This window comes from Mus musculus, chromosome 7, assembly GCF_000001635.26.
Source record: "Mus musculus strain C57BL/6J chromosome 7, GRCm38.p6 C57BL/6J".
Lineage (NCBI taxonomy): Eukaryota > Metazoa > Chordata > Mammalia > Rodentia > Muridae > Mus > Mus musculus.
Genome location: NC_000073.6, coordinates 27834221 through 27857492, shown reverse-complemented (window position 1 = coordinate 27857492; position 23272 = coordinate 27834221). Strand labels below are relative to the sequence as shown.

At 44.2% G+C, this 23272-nt stretch overlaps 1 protein-coding gene across 6 annotated transcripts; it reads right to left on the bottom strand.

The window, feature by feature from the left end:
* Positions 1-699: 699 nt before the first annotated feature.
* On the bottom strand, positions 700-21447 carry Zfp59 (zinc finger protein 59). Of its 6 annotated transcripts, none has more exons than XM_030242394.1 (5): positions 18755-21447; positions 14606-14658; positions 13082-13208; positions 10991-11089; positions 700-4109 (listed from the first exon to the last, which is right to left on the bottom strand). In XM_030242394.1, the coding sequence occupies exons 2-5, from the start codon at positions 14636-14638 to the stop codon at positions 2407-2409; spliced, it is 1962 nt and encodes a 653-aa protein (XP_030098254.1). In that variant the 5' UTR covers positions 14639-14658; positions 18755-21447; the 3' UTR covers positions 700-2406. The 6 variants fall into 6 exon arrangements, with proteins under 6 accessions (XP_030098254.1, XP_030098253.1, XP_030098255.1 ...); XM_030242393.1 differs by having other exon boundaries at positions 17596-18776; NM_011762.3 differs by having other exon boundaries at positions 719-4109; positions 18784-18909.
* Positions 21448-23272: the final 1825 nt, after the last annotated feature.

The following is a 23272-nucleotide window of genomic DNA, read 5'->3' as shown; positions in this document are numbered from 1 at the left end:
CTCTGTAGACCAGGCTGGCCTTCTGAGTGCTAAAATTCAGGTGTGCATCATCACCTGGCTGGATCTTATGTTTTAAATAATGTCACACCTTGTGGTGCTTTGAATAAAAATCAGACTCATAGGGAGTGGCATTATTGGGAATGTGGCCTGAGAGGAGTATGTGGGGCTCTGTGGGAGGAAAGGTGTCACAGGGGTGAGCTTGTACTTTTTAGAAGCTCAAGCAAGGCTTAGTGTCTCTGTCTCCCTGCTGCCTTGGGTCCAGAGGTTCTTAGTAACCTCTCCAGAACCACGTGTGCCTGAGTGCTGCCATGCTTCCCAACACAATGATAATGGGCTAAACCTCCCAACTGTAAGCAAGCCCCACTTAAGAGTTGCTGTGGTCATTGTCTTGTCACAGCAATATAAAACCTCAAGTCAGACATACCTCAGTCTAAGGAATCTTAAGTGTGCCTGTAGTAATTAAACAGCCTGGGTTGCTGCCTTCCATCTGCATCAATGCTGAGCTCCCTTTAAACCCCATGAAGTTCTGGATGACCTGTGACAATGACACTTATTGATTCCATGCTGTTCATTCCCTTCTCTTTTTTCTCCATTTTTCATGTGTGTGGTGTCACTGTTTGTATGTGTGAGGGGGTTTGTGTGTGTGCAGAAATGCACAAGCAAAAGACCAATAAGACAAAATCAAAATTGACCAAGCAATGCAAAATAAACAAAAAGGTCACAAAAATACCACCAAGTTTATTTTGTGTGGGCCCTGAGGTGTTGATACACCCAGTGAGACAGCATTGGAGACACCTGATTTTTATTTGCTAGCAGGTGTCAATTACAGATAGTTCACTGGTTAGGGGTGGGAGCCCATGGTTCCCCCCACCCCCCATTGTTGAGACTGTCTTCCTTGAACCTGCACACACTGCATGGACTCTTGAGAGTTCATAATGTGCATCTGTTGTGTCTGGAAGTCAGTATTTCCTTGAAGACACCCTTTGGCTCTTGCAATCTTCCTGCCTTCTCTTGTCTGTAGATCCCTGAGCCTTTAGGCTTGTGTATTTATTTTGCTTTTCTTTTCCAAGATATCCTGGATTTCATACATGAAACCCGGGCTTGCCTTAAATGCCTGGTAATTCTCCTACCTCATCCTCTCATATTCTGGAATTACAGGCAAAAGTCACCACACCTAGCTTCAATCCTTAAAGCAAAGGACTCTGAATTGTAGGCATCCAGCTTTTTCTCCTAGACATTAGAGCCACCAGGGCTTTGTTGTTGCTGCCAATGGAACAATGGCAGAGTCAGGTTCTTCATGTAGGGCCCCTCACAGTTTAACTATCAGTATTCTGTGTCCTGACCCTGTAGGGAGGATAGAACAACTTTGTTTCCAGTCACGTTTGGCAGCATCCTGGGACAGTCAATCTAGACTGTTAGAATGCTGGGAAAAGGTTGTCAGGAGACTTCCTAGATTTCTGAGGATAAGAGACATTTTCAACAGAGTATCTTCTCTGAACCGACTTCCCAAATTCTCGTTCCAAAGGATTTCTTGGCATCAACCGTATATGAATACTCTTATGTTCACCAAATCCCAGGGCAGATTAAAGTTCTCATTTTATGTGACGTCATGGTCTTCCCAATGTGAGTTCTCTGATGTTCAGGAAGATTTTCATACAGTGGCTTGTCCTCTTTCACATGCACATGACTCCTGGTGATTATGGATTTTCTGATGTTGTGTAAGGTCACCATTTACAATCAAAGCTTTCTTACCGAGTCCTCACAGTCACAGCATCTCGAGACTTATATGGACCCTCTGATGAGCTTTAAGAGCTGAGCTAATTCTGTAAATATTCCCACATTCCTTGCATTCATAGTGTTCGACACAAGCAAACATTTTTTTATGTTGAAGAAGGCCCCAGCTCCACTTGGAGGTCTTTGCACATTCTTTATACTGATAGGGTGTCCTACCTGTATGAATTTGCCACTATGCATGAAGGCTGCACGAAGTCTAAACATGTTCCCACCTTACTTTTATTCATAGGCTTTCTCACCAGTAGAACTTCTCTGATATACAGGGAACTTAGAATTACTGTAGGCCTTTCCATACTCCTTACATCATAAGACTTCTTATTACTATTATATTTAGGATGTCAAAACAAGTTTCATATTCAACTAAAGGTCTTCCTACATTCTTAACAGTGGTAATGTTTCTTACAGTGTGAATTCTTGGATGTACTTTAAGGTCTCCACCACACATAAAGTACTTCCCACATTCTTTATATTCATGATGATTCTTGCCAGTATGAATTCTAACATGTCTAAGAATTTTGTAAAGATATCAAAGAGCTTCCCCATATCCATTACACTGAACGAGCTTCTCACCAGTGTGGACTCCCTAAGCTCTGTTCCACGAACAATGTCTGTTCAATCTTCCACACACTGAAAGAGTTTCACATCAGTATGAATTCTCAGATGTTTATTGAGTTGGGATCTACATCTGAAGGCTGACCCACACAGCTCACATTCAAATGGTTTCTCTCCAGTGTGGATGCTCTGATGCTGAATGAGATACGCCAGAACAACGAAGGCCTTTCCACACTCCTGACACTTAAATGGTTTCTCATCAGAATGAATTTTCCGATGGTGGAACAGGCTTGAGCGGTGAATAAAACCTTTCCCACACTCACTGCATTCATATGATTTCACACCAGCATGAACAGCGCCATGTTGAATGAGATTGGATTCACGCTTGAAGGACTTCCCACATACCTTGCATTCAAAGGGTCTTTTACTTGTATGAACAATTTTATGGCTATTAAGTTGACTGGGAAGAAGGAAAGCCTTTCCGCATTCTTTACATTCAAAAGGTCTCTCACCACTGTGAGACTTCTGATGATGAATGAGAAGTGTGTTAAGTCTAAAGAACTTCCCACATTCTTCACACTGGAAGGGTTTCTTGCCAGTGTGAATACTCTCATGTTCCGTTAGTTTTGACCTTTGACGAAAGCATTTGCCACATTCCTTGCACTGATAGGGTTTCCCATCAGTGTGAACTGTGAGATGCTTATTAAGTTGGTACTTATTTGGGAAGGCTGACCCACAGAGCTTACACTTGAAAGGATTCTCTTCAGTGTGAGTTTTCAGATGCTCAGAAAGGTATACCTGAAGCCGAAAAGCCTTCCCACACACATTGCATTCCAAGTATTTCTCTTCCATGTGAGTTTTCTGATGCTCAGAAAGGTATAGTTGAAGCCGGAAAGCACTCCCACATACATTGCATTCAAAGGGTTTCTCGCCGCTATGAATGCGCTGGTGCTTAACAAGGTGTCTGGCAGTTCTAAATTTCTTGCCACATTCCTCACATTCAAATGGCTTCTCTTCACTATGACTGCTCTGGTGCCGAGTGAGGTGAGCCAGAACAATGAAGCCCTTCCCACAATCCTTACACTGAAAGGGTCTCTCACCAGAATGGATTTTCTGATGGCGCACAAAACTTCTGTGTCGTTTAAAGGCTTTCCCACACTCATTACATTCATATGGTTTCACATCAGCATGAATAAGCCCATGTTCAACAAGGCTGGAGACACGGTTGAAGGACTTCCCACATTCCCTGCATGCAAATGCTTTGGCACCTGTATGAATGGCTTTAGGGTACTTGAGTAGGTTGGGATGTTGAAAAGCCTGTCTGCCTTCATTATGACTGAAAGGCTTCTCACCACTGTGACACTTCTGATGCCTTGTGAGCTGTTGGGGGAGTCTGAAGGCCTTCCCACACTCCTTACATTCATAGGGCTTCTCTCCAGTGTGAACACTCTGATGCTGAGTAAGAGTTGACCTGCAACCAAAGCACTTCCCACACTCTTTACATTCATATGGTTTTTCTGTATTGTGAGCAAGAGTCTGGCAGGTGTGAGGAGGCACTCCTTCCTTGTTAGTAATCTGTTGGCCAGCATCACTCTGACAATCCCGTAGTCCATGGAATGTACTATAGTTGGGGCCATTACTAAACCAGGAGCCCTTGGGGTCAAAAGTTCTACTTAATTGCTTTATGCTCTGTTTGGAAAATTTTCTATTATAAATACGATTTTGGGGGGATATATTTTCAGCATCATAATCTGCCTCCAAATCTGAAAGAAAAGGAGAAAGCAAGAATACTTTTATTTTCTGGTAACACACATACACACATTTTCCTGTAACATAAGAGCCATTAAATGAATGAAAACACTTTAAAGTAATCTCTGAGAAGCTGTATGGGAGCACGGATAGCAGCAGTAAGGAAAGTTTATGTAAGAAGATACTCTTTACAGTAGAACAGGTTGGAAATGGGACAACATGTCTGTGGTGAGAACTCTGGTTTCCTTAAAAACACAGAAATTTTATGAGACTATGTTTTTGTTTGTTTCCTTTGTAACAGCCCTGGTTGTCAGGGAGTTGTTTTGTAGATCAGGTCAGCCTCAAACTCACAACAGATCCACCTGGCTCTGTCTCCCATCTGCTGGTATATAATTAAAGGTATATGTCACGACTCCCAGCATATGTTTCCAATCCCGGGTATAGGATATGGGACTACTTCAGATTGCCCACAGCAACAGACTATGATTTGCCTAGTGCTATGGCAGGGGCTTGATTATGCCAGCTATAGATAGTTTTTTCAAGTCTATGATGCTTAAAATTCTGGGGAATCTTTAGAGGGGATATGAATGCTCGAGTACCCAGAGGTGCTGAGGGAGGCTCTGCTCCTGCTGCCGGTCACTGATCTTGTGGTCTGTCAAGTGGTTGCACACACAGAGAGAAGAAGAAACTGGATATCCCAGCAGCCAAGCTCAAAGTTGCTCCAAGAAACTCGAAGCCCTAATCAGCAGGCTATCTGATGTCTAAGGATATCAACACTCCTTTTCCCCTCTAGCATTCTTTCTCTCCTAGTGTTTGGCAGTTGGAAGGATGGAATAATGGTGGAGAAGGGTTGTAGAAAAAGAAACCCACACAGTAGCCAAAAGTCTCTCTATAGGTCCGCTTTACCACATTATAACTGTACTGAAATAATCTTACGTATTTATTTGTATACTACTTGAAATACACAGCAATTAGACATTCCCACCAGCCTGTCCTTGGGGGCCTAGTAGCAGTAACTTATGTCATCACACACAGGTACCAGGTGTTCCAGGTGTGGCCCATAAAAGGCCCCAGCCACCCCAGCTCACTCTCCCATTCTGCCTTTCTCTCAATCTGTTCATTTTCTCTGTCACTTTGTTTTCCCCCCCCACCTCCATGTCCCCACTGGAGATAGCCTTTCAATTTCAGCCATGTAGCTGGTCATTGCTACTTTGTGGGTTCTTCTTTTTCCCACCTTTCATCCCCATCGTTTCACCCACTAACACTAGATAAGAGAGAAATAAGGATAGAGGGGAGACACTGAGTAGGATCCCTCAATCTAACTTCTTTCCCACCCATTTCTGCATATTTCCAGCCCAATCCCTTTAAAAGTTCCTCCCAACTCTTCCTCCCTCAGTTCCCCAACAGTGTAAACAGCCGCTCTTCCAGTTTTCCTAATGCTCGCAGCTCCAACCTATAACAACTGTTCTAGCCCATCTGCTCAGCCCAGCTTCTCCTGACTCAACTGTCTCCTAACAATATCTTCTGCCCCAGTTGCCTTTGTCTCTCACTCTGCTCAATCTCCATTCTCAGCCTCTGCTTTATATCCTACACTGAAGGTCATAGGGCCAAGCAGTTCTAACAACTAAGAATTCTTAAAAGGCCAGTTCATTAGCAACTGGAAATCCTTTAAAGGGTCAAAAGCACATGATAAATACACTATAACCCCAACCCCCAATGAAGCTCTTACACTATATCAATTGTGTGGTATAATTTCTTAGCCACATACCTTGGCATAAGCCTGCCAAAGTTACCCACAACTTGCCACTTTATCCTAACATACATCCTTTATTAAAGGTTTTTGAACTAAATCCTGAGGGGTGGAGGGAAAAACGATACCCAACAAAGACAAGACCAGACATCAGCACTTAGAATTATACTCTTCCCAATGGCACATGCATAAATATCAGCATGAAAACACAATAAAAGTTAGGGCAGTATGTGTACACTAGAGCCAAGCAACCCTACCTCCAAAGACCTTGAGCATTGCAACACAGCTGAAGCACTAGAAAAACATTAAAATCGCTTTCATACATAGAAGAGAAGATTAAAGAGGAAGAAATGGAATCTATGAAAACACAAACAGTGGAAGGAAATGAATGAAATAGCTCAAGACCTGAAAGCAGAATTAGAGTCAATAGAGAAAACCAAAACTGAGATACAACTTTAAATTGAAAAACTTAGAAACTCGAACAGGAACCTCAGAAGCAAACCTCCCCAACACAGTACAAGAGACAGTAGAGAGAATCTGGGGCACTGTAGACACAACAGGAGAAATGAATACCTCATGGAAATGCAAAAACAACAACAAACAAACAAAAACCCCGAACCCTGCCCAAACTTTCCAGGAAATCATGTATACAATGGAAAGACAAAAATCTAGGAATAAGTATAGAGGAAGGAGAAGAAACTCGGGTCAAAAATCAAGGAAATATTTTCAACAGAACCACAGAAAACTCCCCTAATCTAAAGAATAACATGCCTGTTAAGGAACAAGAACCGTAGACTGAAGAAACGAAGGTCCTGTCCCGTCAGCACATAATAACCAAAACACTAATCATACAAGACATGCAAGAATATGAAAAGCTGCAAAGGACACAGATCAAGAATAAAGGCAGCTTACTGGGATAATGCATGGCTGCTTCCTGGAGGCTTGAAAAGTCATAAGGGAATGGGCAGATACTGTACAGAGTCTGGAAGACCACAGATGCTATTCCCAGCAAAATTTTCCATTACCAATAATCATAAAAACTTCATGGTATTGGTATAGAAACAGACAGGTTGATCAATGGAAACAAATTGAAGACCCAGAAATAAACGCACACACCTACAGACACTTGATTTTTGACAAAGAAGACAAAACCATACAATGGAAAAGGGAGAGCATCTTCAGCAAATGCTGTTGGTCTAACTGGATGTCTGCAATATAGAAGAGTGAAAATAGATCCATATTTATCACCTGCATAAAATTCAAGTTCAAATGGATCAAAGACCTCAATGTAAAATCAGATACACTAAATCTAATAGAACAGAAAGTGGGGAACAGCCTTCAAAATGTTGCTAAAGGAGACAATTTCCTGAACCAATGACTCAGTCCCAAAGATCAAAAATTAAGAAATGGGACCTCATGAAACTGAAAAGTAAGTCAAAGGACACCATCAATAGGAAAAAAAAAAAAAAAAAAAAAAAGGACATACTACAGATTAGGAAAAGATCTTCACCAATACTACATCTGACAGAGGGCTAATATCCAAAATATATAAATAATCAAGAAGTTAGGTACCAACAAACCAAATAACCCAATTTTAAAAAATGGGATACAGAACTAAACAGACAATTCTCAAGAGGAATCTTAAATGGCCAAGAAGCACGTAAAGAAATGTTCAACATTCTTAGTCATCAGCAAAATGCAAGTCAAAACGACTCTGAGATTCCACCTTACATCCATCAGAATGGCTAAGATCAAAAACTCAAGGGACAGCACACGCTGGCAAACTTTTGGAGCAAGGGAAACACTCCTCCACTGCTGGTGGGAATGTAAACTTGTACAACCATTCTGGAAATCAATTTGGCAATTTCTTAGAAAATTCGGAATAGCTGTGCCTCAAAACCCAGCTATACTACTCCTGGACATATAACCTGACAGATGCTCCACAATTAGCACAAGGACATTTGCTCAGCTATGCTCATAGCAGCTTTAGTCATAATAGCCAGAAACTGGAAACAACCTAGATGTCCGTCAACTGAAGAATGGATAAAGGAAATGTGGTTCATTTACACGGTGGAAGATTACTCAGCTATTAAAAACAAGGGCAACATACATTTTGCAGGGAAATAGATGGAACTAGAAAATATCATCCTGGGTGGGAAAATCCAGACCCAAAAGAACATGTATGATAGAAACTTACTTATAAGTGAATATTAGCCATAAAGTACAAGATAACCATGCCATAATCAACAGACCCAAAGAAGCCAAATTACAAGAAGGGCCTAAGGGAGGATGGCTGAATCTTTCTCAGAAGGAAAAATAAAATAGATATTGGAGGAGGATGGGTGGAGGGAACTAGATGGGCGAGAGGATGGGGATGGAGGAGGTCAGATGTAGGGAGAACAGGGGAGAAAGAACGGAAATTGGTGGTGGTGGAGGGACTTGCCAGAGACGTGGGATGGGGGAAGGTCCCAGGAGTCTATGGGAGCAGCTCTAGCTAAGACTCCTAGCAATGAAGGATATGGGTCCGAAGTGACCACTTCCTATAGCCAGGCAGGACTCTCAGTGAAGAGAGAACAACATGTCTTAGTAGGGTTTCTATTCCTGCACAAACATCATGACAACATCATGAACATAGTTGAGCAAGTTGGGGAGGAAAGGGTTTATTCAGCTTACATTTCCACATTGCTGTTCATCACTAAAGGAAGTCAGGACTGGAACTCAAGCAGGTCAGGAAGCAGGAGCTGATGCAGAGGCCATGGAGGGATGTTTCTCACTGTCTTGTTTCCCCTGGCTTGCTCAGCTTGCTTTCTTATAGAACCCAGGACTACCAGCCCAGAGATGGCACCACCTACAATGGGCCCTCTCCCTTTGATCACCAACTAAGAAAATACTCCACGGCTGGATCTCATGGAGGCATTTCCCCAACTGAAGCTCCTTTTTCTGCAATAACTCCAGCCTGTGTCAAGTTGACACACAAAACCAGCCAGTACAGGACAGAAACCCATGCACAAAACCTTTGACCCAAAATGTGTCCTACCTACAAGATATACAAGGACAATTATAGAGCAGGGATGGAGGGTATGGCCAAACCAAGACTGCCCCAAATTGAGACCCATCCCATGGGCAAGAACCAACCCCTGACACTATTAGTTATATTCTGTTGTGCTTGCAGACAGGAGCCTAGCATAGCTGTCCTCTGAGAGGCTCTACCCAGCAGCCAATGGAAAGAGATGCAGAGACGCACAACCAATCATTAGATGGAGCTCTAGGAGTCTTGTGTAAGAGTAGGGGTGGGGGCCTGAGGGACCAAGGGGACAAGGATTCCACTGGAAGACCAACAGAGTCAACTAACCTAGACCCTTGAGGACTCCCAGAGACTGAACCACCAACAACCAAGGAGTGCGCGTGGGCTGAATCAAGGCCTCCTGCACATATGAAGTAGATGTGCAGCTTGGTCTTCATGAAGGTCCCCAAGAACAGGAGTGGAGGATGTCCCTGAATTTGTTGCCAGCCTTTGGATCCCATTCCCCTAACTGAGCCACCTTGTCTGGCCTCAGTGGGAGACTATACCTAGAGGGGGGGCCCCCTTGTCAAAGAGAAGGGGAGGGAGGGATGGGGAGAGGGATCTGTGTGAGGGATACTGGGAGGGGAGGGGCTGATATTGAGATGTAAAGTGGAAAAAAATAAGTAAATGTAATAAAAAAAATTTTAAAAGACAACAAAAAAAATTGGGTGAAGACAGAGATTAAAAGAGAAACTAAAGACTTTCTAGAATTGAATGAAAATGAAGACACAACACATCCAAACTTATGGAACATGATGAAGGTGATTCTAAGAAGCAAGCTCATAGCACCATGTACCTTCACTTAAAACAAATGGAGAAATCTCACTCTAACAACACCAGAACAAAAAGCTCTAGAACAAAAAGATGAAATTACACCCAAAAGGAATAGAGTGTAAGAAGTAATTAAACTCAGGACTGAAATCAATAAAAGAGAAACAAAGGAAAAAACATATGAAGTATCAGTGAGACACAGAGCTGGCTCTGAGAAACTCAGAAAGACTGACAGCCCTTAGCCCAATTATCTAAAAGTGGAAAAAGGAAATTCAAAGTAACAAAATTAAAGATGAAAGAATGACATAATTGTGGCTGGCCTTTGCTACTTTGTGGGTTCTTCTTTTTCCCCACAGGATAGTACTGGCACAGAAACAGATACATTGAGCAAGAGAAATGAATTGAAGACATAAACCTACATACTGATAGAAACCTGAAAGTTGCTTTAAAAAAAAAAAAAGCCAGAAATACACACTGGAAAAGACAGCATGTTCAACAAATAGGGCCAGTCAAAAAGTACAGCTGTGTGTACAAAGGTACAAATAGATCCACAAGTATCACTCTGAACAAAACTTTACTCCAAATGGATCAAACATCTCAACACGAAACCAGATACACTCAGCCTGATAGAAGAGAAAGTAGGGAATAGACTTGAACTCATTGCCACAGGAAAACAAGCTCTGAACATGGCATCGTAGACACAGGCATGGAAAACAAGAATTAATAAATGGGGCGTTGTGAAACTGAAAAGCTTTTGCATAGCACAGGACACTGTCATTTGGACAAAGCAGCAGCCTACAGAAAGAAAAAAAATTAACAACTACACATACAACACAGGCCTAATATCTAAAACATATACAGAACTAAAACATTTATATACCAACAAAACAAATAACTCGATTAGAAAATAGGATACAGATCTCAACAGAGACTCCTCAACAACAAACTCAACTGGCTGAGACACCTATAACTCCAGCCTAAGGGAGCTGACCCTTTCTCACGGCCTCTTTGGATACCTGCACACGTGTGTGCACACACAACCAATAATGAAATACTTTTAAAGGTTAGAGAGAGAGCGCACCTGCTACAGTAGGAGGGAAGAAAATAAGAACAACTTAAAGTGATTCTTGAAACAGAGACCCTTTGGCAGGCTCTGCTGTGACCCTGACTTCCTTCCCAGGCCTCAGGCTTGTTTCCCACAGGCCCTGGGGCTTTGAAGGAAGTTTGCCACATCCAGTGCCAGCTCTGTGGAGCCTCTCTGACCACATCTGTGCCTGGCAGGGCTGCAGGCTCACCTCACTCTTACTTACCTGGGCTCGGCCTGCCTGTTTCTTCATTCACAGCCATCCAGGGCTCTTTCTCCTGCTCTAGTAAGACGATCAGATCTGGCTTGGAAATGCAACTTCCCACTTAAAAGAAAGACAGAGATGGCTCAGTGTGTATGCACTTATTTGTTTATTTGTTAGTTTATTGAGACTCAATCTAATAATCCCAGGCTGTCCTAGAACACAGTAAGTAGACCTGGCTGTCCTTGAATTTACTTGATCTGCCCACTCTTGCCTCCCAAATGTTGGGACTGAAGCTATATGCCACCATGCCCTGCCTATGTAGATTTTCAAAATACAGACTTATCTATTATAAAGGTCTATAAAACTTGGCACAGTGGGTGGATCACGCCTGTGAGCCCAGAAAATGAGGGAATGAGTGAGGCCCTCTGGGCTACAGAGCAAGACCCTCGTCTCCGAAAAACAGATAAAAAATTCTAAAAGCCAAAATAATGCTTTGGAAAGACTTCAGAGAAAAAGGAAAGAAACAACTTGGGCAAGAAACCAGCTGTTTCAAATTAGGGTTTTAATATCCTTTAAATGCAGATAAAGGCTTGTCACTTAAGAGGAAACATAATTGAGTAGTGAGAACATGAACCCACAGGCTATACTGTCCAGTGTAGACCCCATCTCTGCAGCTCACTACTAATGACATTCATTTAGGTGAGTCCCATAGGAGTCTATGCTCAATTTTCACATCTAATAACTAGGAATAGAGGCACACACATATAATCACAATTCTTGAAGAGTAAAAACAGGCTGATAAGAAGTACAAGGCTCGATTTAGTTTCATACCAAGTCCAAAGCCAGCCTGCAGTATGTGAGAGCTGGAGCCAAAGAAATGCCTTAGTAATAACAACAGATAAAAATTTAGATTGAGCTCATGCTATCTATGTATAGGGTTGATACTAACATTAAGTATTATATTCAAATACTTTGATGATTCTGTGGTTTACACTAATATAAAATCATTATTTTTTAACTTTCCATGCATTTATTTAGTAATGCCGGGGTTGGAACTAGGGCTTTGAGCATCCTGGGGATGCATGTTCTTCATGTTGCTTCTGTGAACATTTACACCTCATTCTTACAGATCTGACCAAAAGACAAACTCCACCATACAACGTCCACTACAAAGCAGGTAAAGGAGGTGGTACTGAAGGAAACAGAATGTGTCCACTTCTGCTCTGAGTCAACTCTACTGATTCATTACTAAGTAAACCATAACGGCTCTCGTATTTAGTTGTGCATGTCCAGGTGTGTATGTGTTCATAACAGTGCAGGTATGCATGCAGGGATGCAGGCCTGTGTCTATAGGCCAGAACAGTGTAGGTATGCATGCAGGGATGCAGGCATGCATGTGTCTATAGGCCAGAGACCAGTGCTATATGTCTTTGTAGGTTGCTCTAGACTTTAGTTTCTTAGACAGGGTCTCTCACTGGGCCTAGAGATTGAGAGGACCAACAAGGGGGGTGGGCAAGCACACACTACAGGAAGTTCCACTTTCCAAACCACAAACTTTACATTCTGACCAGCTCCCTCTTTTAAACTTCTATTGATTAAATTTTATTTTATGTGTATGTGAGGATCTGTCTGCACATATGACTGAGCACCACAAAGATGCATGTTATCCATGGAGGCAAGAAGAGGGCATCGCATCCCCTCAAACTGGAGTTACACCTGGTTGTGAGCCACCTGCGGGGCTGGGAATTGAACCTGGATCCTCTACAAGAGCAGCTGGTTCCCTTAACCACCAAGCTATCTCTCTGGCACCTGATCCTATTTGTGGATCCATCTGCTTATTTCATTTATATGTTGATTTTGTTTTGTTTTATTTTGTTTGAAACAAGGCCTCACCCTGTAGACTAGGCTAGCCTGGAACTCAGGACATATCTGAGGGTGATGTTGCACTCACAGCAATCTTCCTGCCTCGGCCTTCTCAGAGAAGCAATGACAGGAATTGGCCTCCATCCCAGATTCAGCTACCACTGGAAAGATGTCACTGTCTTTTAATTCAGAGTGAGGAAAGCCTACAGTGTACAGGACACATCCCCCATCCATGGGGCACAGGCTTACCCACTGCGACCAGGTTGCTGTAGGTCTCCAACATTATGTTCCTGTATAAGACCTTCTGAGTAGCATCCAGGCAGGCCCACTCCTCCTGAGAGAAGTCAACAGCCACATCCCTAAATGTCACTGACCCCTGAAAGAGCAAACACAAGGAGAGTGAAACTGGGGAAGCTTTCAAGATGGAAACCAGATGGGAAAGGACTCAGCGTGGGAAGGGAGCCATAAGGAAATGCTCAAGGCACCTGACTGCATGAGCCCCCCATAAACGACGACTGTGCCCACCTACATAGCCAATACCTGTGCCTCTCCACTCCACCCACATCCCTCAGGCTATACCCACAGAAGGGACATGTCACCTGGGGTCAGGGTAAAACACATAAGGAATGCTGTGAGTCCTTGAGTTTATTATACTTTAAGGGTACATGATTTGCAAAGAATGATACCCCAGACTCACATAGTATGCAACAGCAAAGAGTTTATTCTGCAGAGAACCTGCGTGCAGGGGTCTACCATACTTCGGGATGGAAGACAGAGGTATGGAATTTGCGGGGTCAATTTAAAGCCTCCCAAGGTAGGACTTTTACCTTTGTTTCTCTTGATTGGTTGGCCCTATCTCCAGGGTATAGTTGCCTTTGGGATTGGTGTGTTTTGGGGACTTTTGCTGATTAATTATACTTGGCTAAAGCTAGGTGGTGGGGCAGCTTCTTGGTTGGCTGCCCATGAGGGGTGGCTATCCCTGAAATTGGCTTGTTTTGAACCTTTCTGTTCTGGAAAACAGAAACTTAGGCCCATGTACCAAATTACCAGTTTGCAGCCTGACAAGAGGTCAGCCTGGACCTGGCTAACTCTGTCCTCTTACGGTAGCATTAAGATTTTTTATTTTTGTCATGAGAAAGATCTTTACATACTATGTGTATAAACTATGTATGAGTACATATTATGTGCATAGTAGGTTTAACCCTTTTTTTTTTTCTTTACCATGAAGAAAAACAAAACTTTCCAGGTGACAATACATATATCTCAGGTCTTTCCTGACTCTGGAGACTGCAGTCACCTCCCTATCACACAGCCTGGATGACCTTTCCCTCTGATCACTGAACTCTCTCCTAAAGCTTCCTCAAGCAGGTCACCTTATCACACACACCCACAGGGGACACTCACTCTCACACCCCGAGTCATTAGCCTGACAACACCTTAGATGTCAATCTGATTTCCCAGGGCAGTCACATGGAACCATCACCTCAAAGCTCTGAAGCCCCCAAGGCCCCTGTTTCCCTGTGGGACTGTCACCTCCACTGCAGGGACAGTCCTCCCTGAGCACAGACCAAGCAGAGAGCACACGTGGAGGAATGCATTCAAAGTCAACCACAGTGCACGCTGGGAAGAGGCACAGACAGGAAGTGCTCAGACCTGCCAACTCTCAACCCTGGGCCAGGGGATTCTGGATCCTTGGGAAGCTTCAAGAGGTAAAGACAAGAAGGAGTCACCTAACCTGAAAGTTACCCTATGTCAAGAAGGAATGCAACTTACACAAACCATGTCTTGAGAATTAGTGCTGGCCATTCTTCTTCAGGCTTCCTCCCCTGGGGGACAAAAAGAAAGCCATTCACTGCATTCTGACTTGATGTTCCCAGACTGGCTTCTGTCACTGTGATGTCATCAGCTACATTTATTTCTCAAGCCTCCCCACTCACTCTCTCCCCTCCCACCACTCACAGCCTCCCACACACAAATTGGAGCACACAGGAGTCTACACAAAGCTGATCCCCTCCTAACCCAGACAGCCCACTGCCAAGGGGGCAGTGTGGGAGTGCAGGGCACAAAACATGTCTGCCTTGAACTCCTCCAGAAGAGGCCAGCAGAAGGGATCCATCTTCCACCCTGAGATCCAGCTCGACCTGCACCTGGGCCGCTCCTCCTACTGTGAGCAGATCTCAGATCTTCACACTGGAACCCCACCTATCAAGGCTCACAGGGGCTCACAGCATCCAGGTGGCCCCTCCTGTGTAAACTCAGGGCTGAAGCACAGCGAGGCTGGAGGGGCTGCAGTGCTCAGGCAGCGTCCAGCATTCTGTGCCCACTGTTAGTGAATGGGACTGTGCACCATGGACCACTCTCCTGAGAACCTTCCCTCATCTATGATAACACTTATGTTGTCTCAATTAAGCCATGATCCTTTATGAAGATAATTAGCTGTAAAACATCCTGTCACAGGAGGTGAGTTTGATATGTTTCCCTCTTTCCATATTATGTGAGATTTTGAACAAAACATTACTAAATTTGTTCAGGTGTCCTAGGTCTTTTTGATCTTAGAACTGAGTTTCTCAACCTCCGCACGGCTGACACAACTGTTCTGTCTTGGGCTGTGTGAGGACCATCTTGTGCTCTGTACTACACTCAGCAGCACTGACCCTCCACTCACAAGCTCTGGGCAGCACACACAACCCTCAGACCTCCCTAAGATGCTGCACCAGGGAGCAGCCATCACCAAATGGGGACCCAGTGCTCCAGCCAACAGGTCTAAGCCTTGGTGCAATCCACTGTGGGGTTGTTTGTTTGTTTTTGAGACGGCCTCTTCTATATCTCAGGCTGACCCTGAACTCCTAAAGCTCCTTCCTCCATCCATGCTGAGATTACAGCCATGCACCAGCATGGACACCTCTCAAGTACATGTCAGATAATTTTATAAAATTTTACAGTTTTGTCTGCCCACAATATTTACATATAGATTTTCCTTCTTCCGTTATCCTGCCTTTCCTCCTCCCTCTGCGTACACCAGGCTAGCCAGCCTGCCAGGGATTCTCTTGTCTCCACCCCACTTCTTGCCACAGGAGGGCTGGGACTGCAGACATGCACTGCTGCATCTGGCACTGCACTGTTCCATGCTTTCAGGCACTGCACCCACTGAGCATCTCCACCATACACATTTATGCATTCTATGATTATTTATAATATGTATACATTTTATACACTTCCAAGAGATAGTCACACTCTCGCTTTCATTCCAGCATCATTTCCATAGCAGTGATACGGGACCCCACCAACACATGAATGGACCAAGCACATGGAGGATGGGGCTCACACACAGTGAACCATTTACTACAACATGGATGCACACGGAGAATAACACGTGCAATACACTAAAGAGAAAAAAGCAATTGCGGGGGCTGGGGATGGCTCAGGGGCTGAGAGCCACTACGGCTTTTCCAGAGGACAGAGTTCAGTTTCCTGACAGCTACAGTGCCTGGAAGTCCAGCTCCAGGGGATGCTGTACCTGAGGTCTCTGAGGGCACCTGTGCTCATGTACACACAGCTCCCCACACACAATTATGAAGAAAATCAATCAGTCTTTAAATAAAAGACAAACACCCACGACCTCACTCATGCAGAAGCTGAAGCTGTTTTCTCCTAGGAACAGTAAGATGCCGGTTACTGGGGTTTGAGTGGCGGAGGCTGGATGTGCAGCGCCATCGTTGACAGTGGGAGAGCTGGGAAGAAGCCGATCAAGGACTACAAAATGTCAGCCACAGCAGACGCTCAAGAGATACATTGTGAAACACGATGACTACCTAGGAACAGCCTCAGGCTGGAGAGGGGTTCTGAGGAAGGAAGGGGTGTCTGGGAGCAGCAAAATCAAAGAACTCCAAGTCAAACAGCAGGATGAGTCAAAGCCAGCAGCCTGAGCTCTGCCCGAGACAACTCAACAGCATGCTTCCTCTCTGGTCTGTTTCCTGGAGCTTTCCAGATAGCACCTACTCTCTCACTCTCTCTCTCTCTTCTGCTTGAGACAGCTCTCCAAGAAGTTCTCTCTTGCTGTTCTAGAAAATTTCTCTGGATAACTCATCTCTTGCAGATCAAAACCTTGTCTTTTATTTTACACATCAATCCAGTCATTTACTCCAGGTTCCCTTTGGACTAGCCAATGAATCAGCATCAAGTGGAACCCACCCCCCCAACCCTGCCCCTTAATTCTTAGGAGACTGCAAACACAAACAACCTTCTTTTTAGAGTTGCAAAAGAATTCAGAGATCTGCCTGCCGCAGTTACACAAAAGATAAACTAACAGGGTGGGACCCTGTACGGAAATTACCATTTATACCACTCGTGGGCCTAAATTAAAGAGTCCCCGGCTGACCTTGAGCTCAGGAATCCATCTGCCCTTTAATGCACAAACAAAAACCATAGCGGGGTGGGATCTCCTACAATTGCCACTCCCTAATCCCCGTTACCTCCTCCCTTAGTGGTTTCCTGACAAGTTGGCTCCTACTGTAGCTGCCTTGGCTCTTCCTGAAGCCCCCTCATATAATTCATACCGCATCCTCATTATTTGAGAAATTATTTGTTTTTGAATCCATGTTTTTAGAGTTCTTTCCCACAGCCTTAAGTGCTGTTCTGAAGGTCCCATTTTGTGGAGACATTAGCCACACCTTGACTCATGCTGTCTTTGATTATCACGGAGACATTATCATTAAGAGGGGGGGACTTTCCTTAAAAGAGGGAATGTACATGATTATACAAACCAGCCTTAGGTCCGGAGCAGCCATCCACGCTTGTGGCCCACATCCCCTGGCCCTGTCCCAGCGGCAATAACCAGGTAAGGAACCCAAAATGACCTCACAGAGCAACAACTAAAGCACACCAGGCCCTTAGGATATGGCGGCACTGCGCTAACAGACTTCACCACAGGCATCCTAAGGTTCCTGACAGGCCTGGAGAGCCTGAGGGGACAGAACCAAGACTCCAACGGGATACCACAGATCCACATCCCTATATTTAAACATGGCATTGCTCATCTGCATCTGGCCAACATTACCCATTTTACACACACACACACACACACACACACACACACACACACAAAATACCTAGTCCTCAAGGATGCCAAATTCAGTGCTATTACTTTCCCACTCCCCAAATCCTCCCTGGTGACCAGACCATCTATCGCCTACATTCTTCCCTTGCTTCGAATGAAGGCCTGTAAAGATCAAAGGCCATCTGAGGTGTGACACCATCAAGATACAAATTGATTTAGTTGAGAGCCCTAACGCTACCCTCTAGAAATTCCTAGTTACAACATCTCAGGAAAAGGTAGAGATTGTGGGAGAAGACGCCACGGATCATTGAAACTAAGTGGAAAGGGCAGGGACAATGTAAGGGACACAATGGTGGAGGTATCAATTCGCCTGTTCCTCCTTCCCTCACTTCCATTCCATATTCTAAAACTAAAACCTCATTTTTCAAACAGAAACAGAAAACTCATTCTTGAATCCACATCCCTCTCCAGCCCTCCTTTGGAATGGCCACCTAGGGAAGCCTGAGTAAGCATGAGATCGCAGACCATATCTGAGAGCATGCTCAATGGCTGCAGCTCTGAGAAAGTCAGGGGACTCAACAAGTACCCTCCCTCCAAGACGACACCCCCGTCCTTAAATTATAGCCCTAAGCTCAAGTCTGAGCCTCGGGGAAAGCTTCCCTTCAGACCCCGCACCTGACCTCCCCTTACTGAAGCTTGGTCCTCTGCTTTAGTCCCTGTGTCCCTGAGAGAAAGCAGGAGCAGACAGCGACAAGCACAGAGACACAGATTATGCAGAGAGCTCAAGGTGTGTATACAGTTAGACTCAAAGACACACACACACACACACACACACACCATACAGCCACCCCACCGCCTGTACACACCCCTCCCAGCCCGCTGGCTCCGGTCTTACTCTGGGGAGACATAAACCAAAAGCCTATGCGCTACTTCCGGCGCGGTGGTCCCGGAAAACACAGTTGTCACAAGCAAAGCCCTGGAGAAGCCTGGAGCGTCCCGGAGATCCCGGCGTGCAACTCGGGCCAGCCCATCAGAAAACCGAGTCCAGTGGCTTGTGGGAGTGCCCACGTGGGTGCGCGCTTAAAGGGGAGGCGCCCTCCTTTGAGCAAAAGGTACTTCCGGTTCTCCGCGTAACTGATTTTCTTTCTCCTGTAGAGAAGACGGAGGAGTCTGAATTCCCTGCTTTAGATAGAAAATGTGACTGAGGACCGTATCGCTATGTACCAACAGAACTGTGTCCGTTAGGCAGGCTAGACGAGCCTCTTAATAAAACTAATCGCATTAAAAGTACTGTAAATCGTCTAAACGCCAAAATTTGCCACATTTAGATTTGAAAAGTCAGACCCAGCTATGTGTTAACTACAGAAAATATATTAAAGATAAATACTCTAGCAGATTCAAAGTAACCATCTTCGCATGATCAAAAGAAAACTCAGGTCGATTATAAAATGGAGGTAGATTAATAAAGAGGCCAAGTCATCAAGTGACAGTAAACATGGGCGTGGTAGCAATGGCTTTTATCCCAGCGATGGGGAGGCACAGCCAGCTGCATGTCTGTGAGAAGAGACCACCGAGGACTACCCAGTGAAACCCTGTCTAAGAACTAAAATACACTCAGATTATGGTGGCACATGCCTTTAGTCACCGCCCTAAGGAGGCAGAGGAGGTGTCTGAAAAAAATTAATTAAAAATAAACTCAGAATACACTCCTACTGTCTTGAAAGGACTAAATAAACTAAAATTCAGAGGATACCCCAAATGTCTCAAACAAATAAGTACATAAATACATAAACAAAATTAACTCAGAGTATACTCAAATAGCACACCTTTAAACATGAAGAGGGGGGAAGTCCCGCTAGAACAATAGGGAATGATAGCAAAATCAATCAACACATTCAAATGTTGTCAATTTAAAAAACTGATAGAACAACACCCTCCAAGAGCAACAGAGCATAGCTGATTTGGACAGCATCTCAACTCTGAGTGAAGTCAATAAAAATGGAGACACTTAAGCTCTAATGACACGAGGGGATCTGGAAAGGGAACTGTTCCTGTACGCTCACCTGTGGGAGAAACGCTCATTACCTGAAGATGTTGCTGTGGAAAGCTTTCTCTTTTATCCTTTTTTCTTGGCGGGGCATCTATTACTTCATATATTTTGTATTGCACTTTTAAATATTAAAGACTCCATCTATTTTGAGTTATCCCACGAGCAGATTACTGAGGTAGGCAAGGAGTCTCCAGACAGACCCAAGTGACTGCTTCTGCAAAGCTTGGGTTTTGTTTCACCGGCTTTTGGATCATTTATAAAGATGCTTAGCCTTCTGTCATCCAATGTGTTCCGTCCTCCTTTCTCTCCACAGTGTGATTCTGGTCGGTCTGCTCCATCTTTCCTGTGTCACAGTTCTTTTCTTAGTGCTACCCCTTATCCTTCATGGAAGTAAAATCAGTTAATTGCCCTCTGTTTTCTCCACAGGAGCCATGGGGCGCTGAATACGTAACTAGAGATTAATGTCCACCATAAGTGTTTCCTTAGCTACAGTCACTTGAATTCTTCCTGGGGTGCTGCAGGCCACATCCCCAGTCTCAGCTCTCAGCTCTTTCTGCCTCTGTCTCCTGCTCTGTGTGTGCATAGCTTCTCCCTCCTCCTCCTCACACAAAGATGCATCTGTGTTTCTTTTCAAGTTTTCTCCTCTCCTGCTTCTGAAGGTGACTGTAGGCATGTGTTGAGAAATCCCTGCATTCCCTTCCCCCTTCCTGATGGACCCTCACTTCACACCCATCCTCTTCTCTTCCACATCTATCCTGTGAGTGAGCCGCCCCTCTCCACAATGAGCACTGATTTCCATACTCTATCATGTTCTTATGTGGGGTTTTGGTTGTTGCTGCTTAGGTTTTGCTTTTGGTTGATTGGGCTTGGTTTTTGTTTTGTTTTGCTTTTTGTTTGTTTGGGTTTTTTTTTTTTTTTTGACACAAGGTTTACTCTGTGTGGCCTTGGCCGTCCTAAAACTTTCCCTGTAGATCAAGCTGGCCTTGAACTCAGATCTGCCTGCCTCTGCCTCCCAAGTGCTAGAATTAAGGTGTGCACCACCATCTGGCTGAATGTTAGGTTTAGAATAATGTCACACCCCCATAGACTCATGTGAAGTGGCATTATTGGGGGTATGTCCTGAGCAGAGTATTTGTGGCTTTGAGGGAGGAAGTGTGTCACATGGGGGTGAACTTGGAAGTTTCAGGAGCTCAAGCAAGACCCTGTGTTTCTCTATCTTCCTGATGTCTTAGGTCCAGATATACAACTTTCAACTACCTCTGCAGTGCCTTGACTGTCTGCACACTGCCATGATTGCCCCCATAATGATGATGGACTAAACCTCCTACCTGTAAGCCAGCCTCGGTTAAATATTTTTCATTATAAGACTTGCTGTGGTCATGGTGTCTCTTCACAGCAGTATAAAACCCTAAGTAAGAGAGATCTCAGTCTAATTGAGTGCACCTATAGTAATCAATGAACCTGGGCAGCTGCCTTTCGTTCCCATCTATGCCGAAATCTCTTTAAATCCCATGAGGCTCTGGGTGGCCTGTGACAATGCCACTTACTGAGGGAGAGCTTGTTCATTCCCTTCTTCATCTTCTTTTCTTCTAGTTATCATGTGAGTGTAGTGTGCCTGTCTACATGTGTGTGGGAAGTGGTGTACATGCAGATGCATACAAGTGAATAAGGCTTTATGACCTATAGGACAGAAACTAAAATACCAAAACAACACAAAATGAAGCAAAAGGTCCACACAAATACCACTGAGTTTATTTTGTGTTAGCCAATTATTTCTGGGCATGTGGCCTGTCCTCGGGTATGGTGGATATACCCAGTGAGGCTGCATTGGAGAAAACTGTATTCTCTGCAAGTTCTTCCTTATACGCAATGAAAGAACAACCTATTTAGCTGGATATGGAAGAACCTGCAATCCCAGCATCCCAGAGCTGGAAAGAGTGAGGCAAGAGAGCCAGGAGTTCAAGATCAGCCTGAGCTACAGGATGAGACCTGTCTTGCAAAGCAAGCAAGCAAGCAAGCAAGCAAGCAAGCAAGCAAGCAAGCAAGCAACATAGAAAGTTAGAAAGAGGAAAAAGAAAAGTGGGGCTGCAGACTGGATCAGCATTTGAGAGTGAGCACTGCTCTTATATAGGACCCCAGTTTGGTTCCTAGCACTCATACTGAAAGGCTCTCAACTGCCTGTCACTTCATCTCCTGGAGATCCAGTGTCATCTTTTGGAATCTGTAAGCACCCACACTCATGGAGGCATTTCCTCACTGAGGCTCCTTTCTCTGTGAGCACTCTAGCTTGTGTTACATTGGCACACAAAAGCCGCTGGTACAGGCTGTGAGAAGAACAAGTGACTTTAAGAATATCTCTAGCTGTCTCAAAAAAAAAAAAAAAAAAAACCAAAAGAAAAAAACAAAAACAAAAAACAACCAACCAAACAAAACCAGCCATCTTGGGCTGGTGAGATGGCTCAATGACTAAAAGCACTGGCTGCTCTTCCAGAGGTCATGAGTTCAATTCCCAGCAAACACATGGTGGTTCACAACCATTTTTAAGGGGGATCAGATGCCCTCTTCAGGCAGGCAGATATATATGCAGCAAAGAACATTAAATAAAATTTTAAAAAATCAGTCATCTTTAGGATCTTTAATGTGATGGGTTCTTTATCATAGACTGTGCACTCATCAATGTAAAAGGAGAGTTGAGGAGATCTTTACCCACCCAAATTCAGTTAATGAGAGGCAGAGCTAGCTTCTGAATAAAAGCAATTATGCCCCAAAGCCCAGGATTTCTTCTAGGGAGGCACTAGCATAAGTGATTCATTAACTATAACAATCGTGAGAGTATGTGTATGTATGTATGTGTGAATGTGTGTATATATGTATGTGTGTCTGTGTGTATGTATTATGTATGTATGCATCTGTATATGTATATGTATGTATATACGTATATATGTATGTATGTATATATGTATGTGTGTGTGTGTGTAGGCTTAGGTTTTTATTATGGGTTCTCAAATGCTTTGACCTGCCTTCTAGCCCACTGTCCAAAGGTAGGGGAGAAAAGATGATAAAAAGGACAAGGGGATGTGGACCTGTTTAGAAGTAGTTCTTTGGGGCAATTCCAATCTCCATTGTCACAATACCAGCAGTCCAGTTCAGCAGTGTCAGGACACCAAACATGAATCAGCAGTGGTGACATGATGTTGCAGAAACCACTAGGCTTCCACCGAATGGGCATGAGTCAGCAAGACTGACCAGGATCAGCCCCAACACCAGGAGAAGTTGTCTGTCATGCCTCTCTTAATGAAGTGAAGTTCAGTGAAGATCATTGAAGACACAAGCC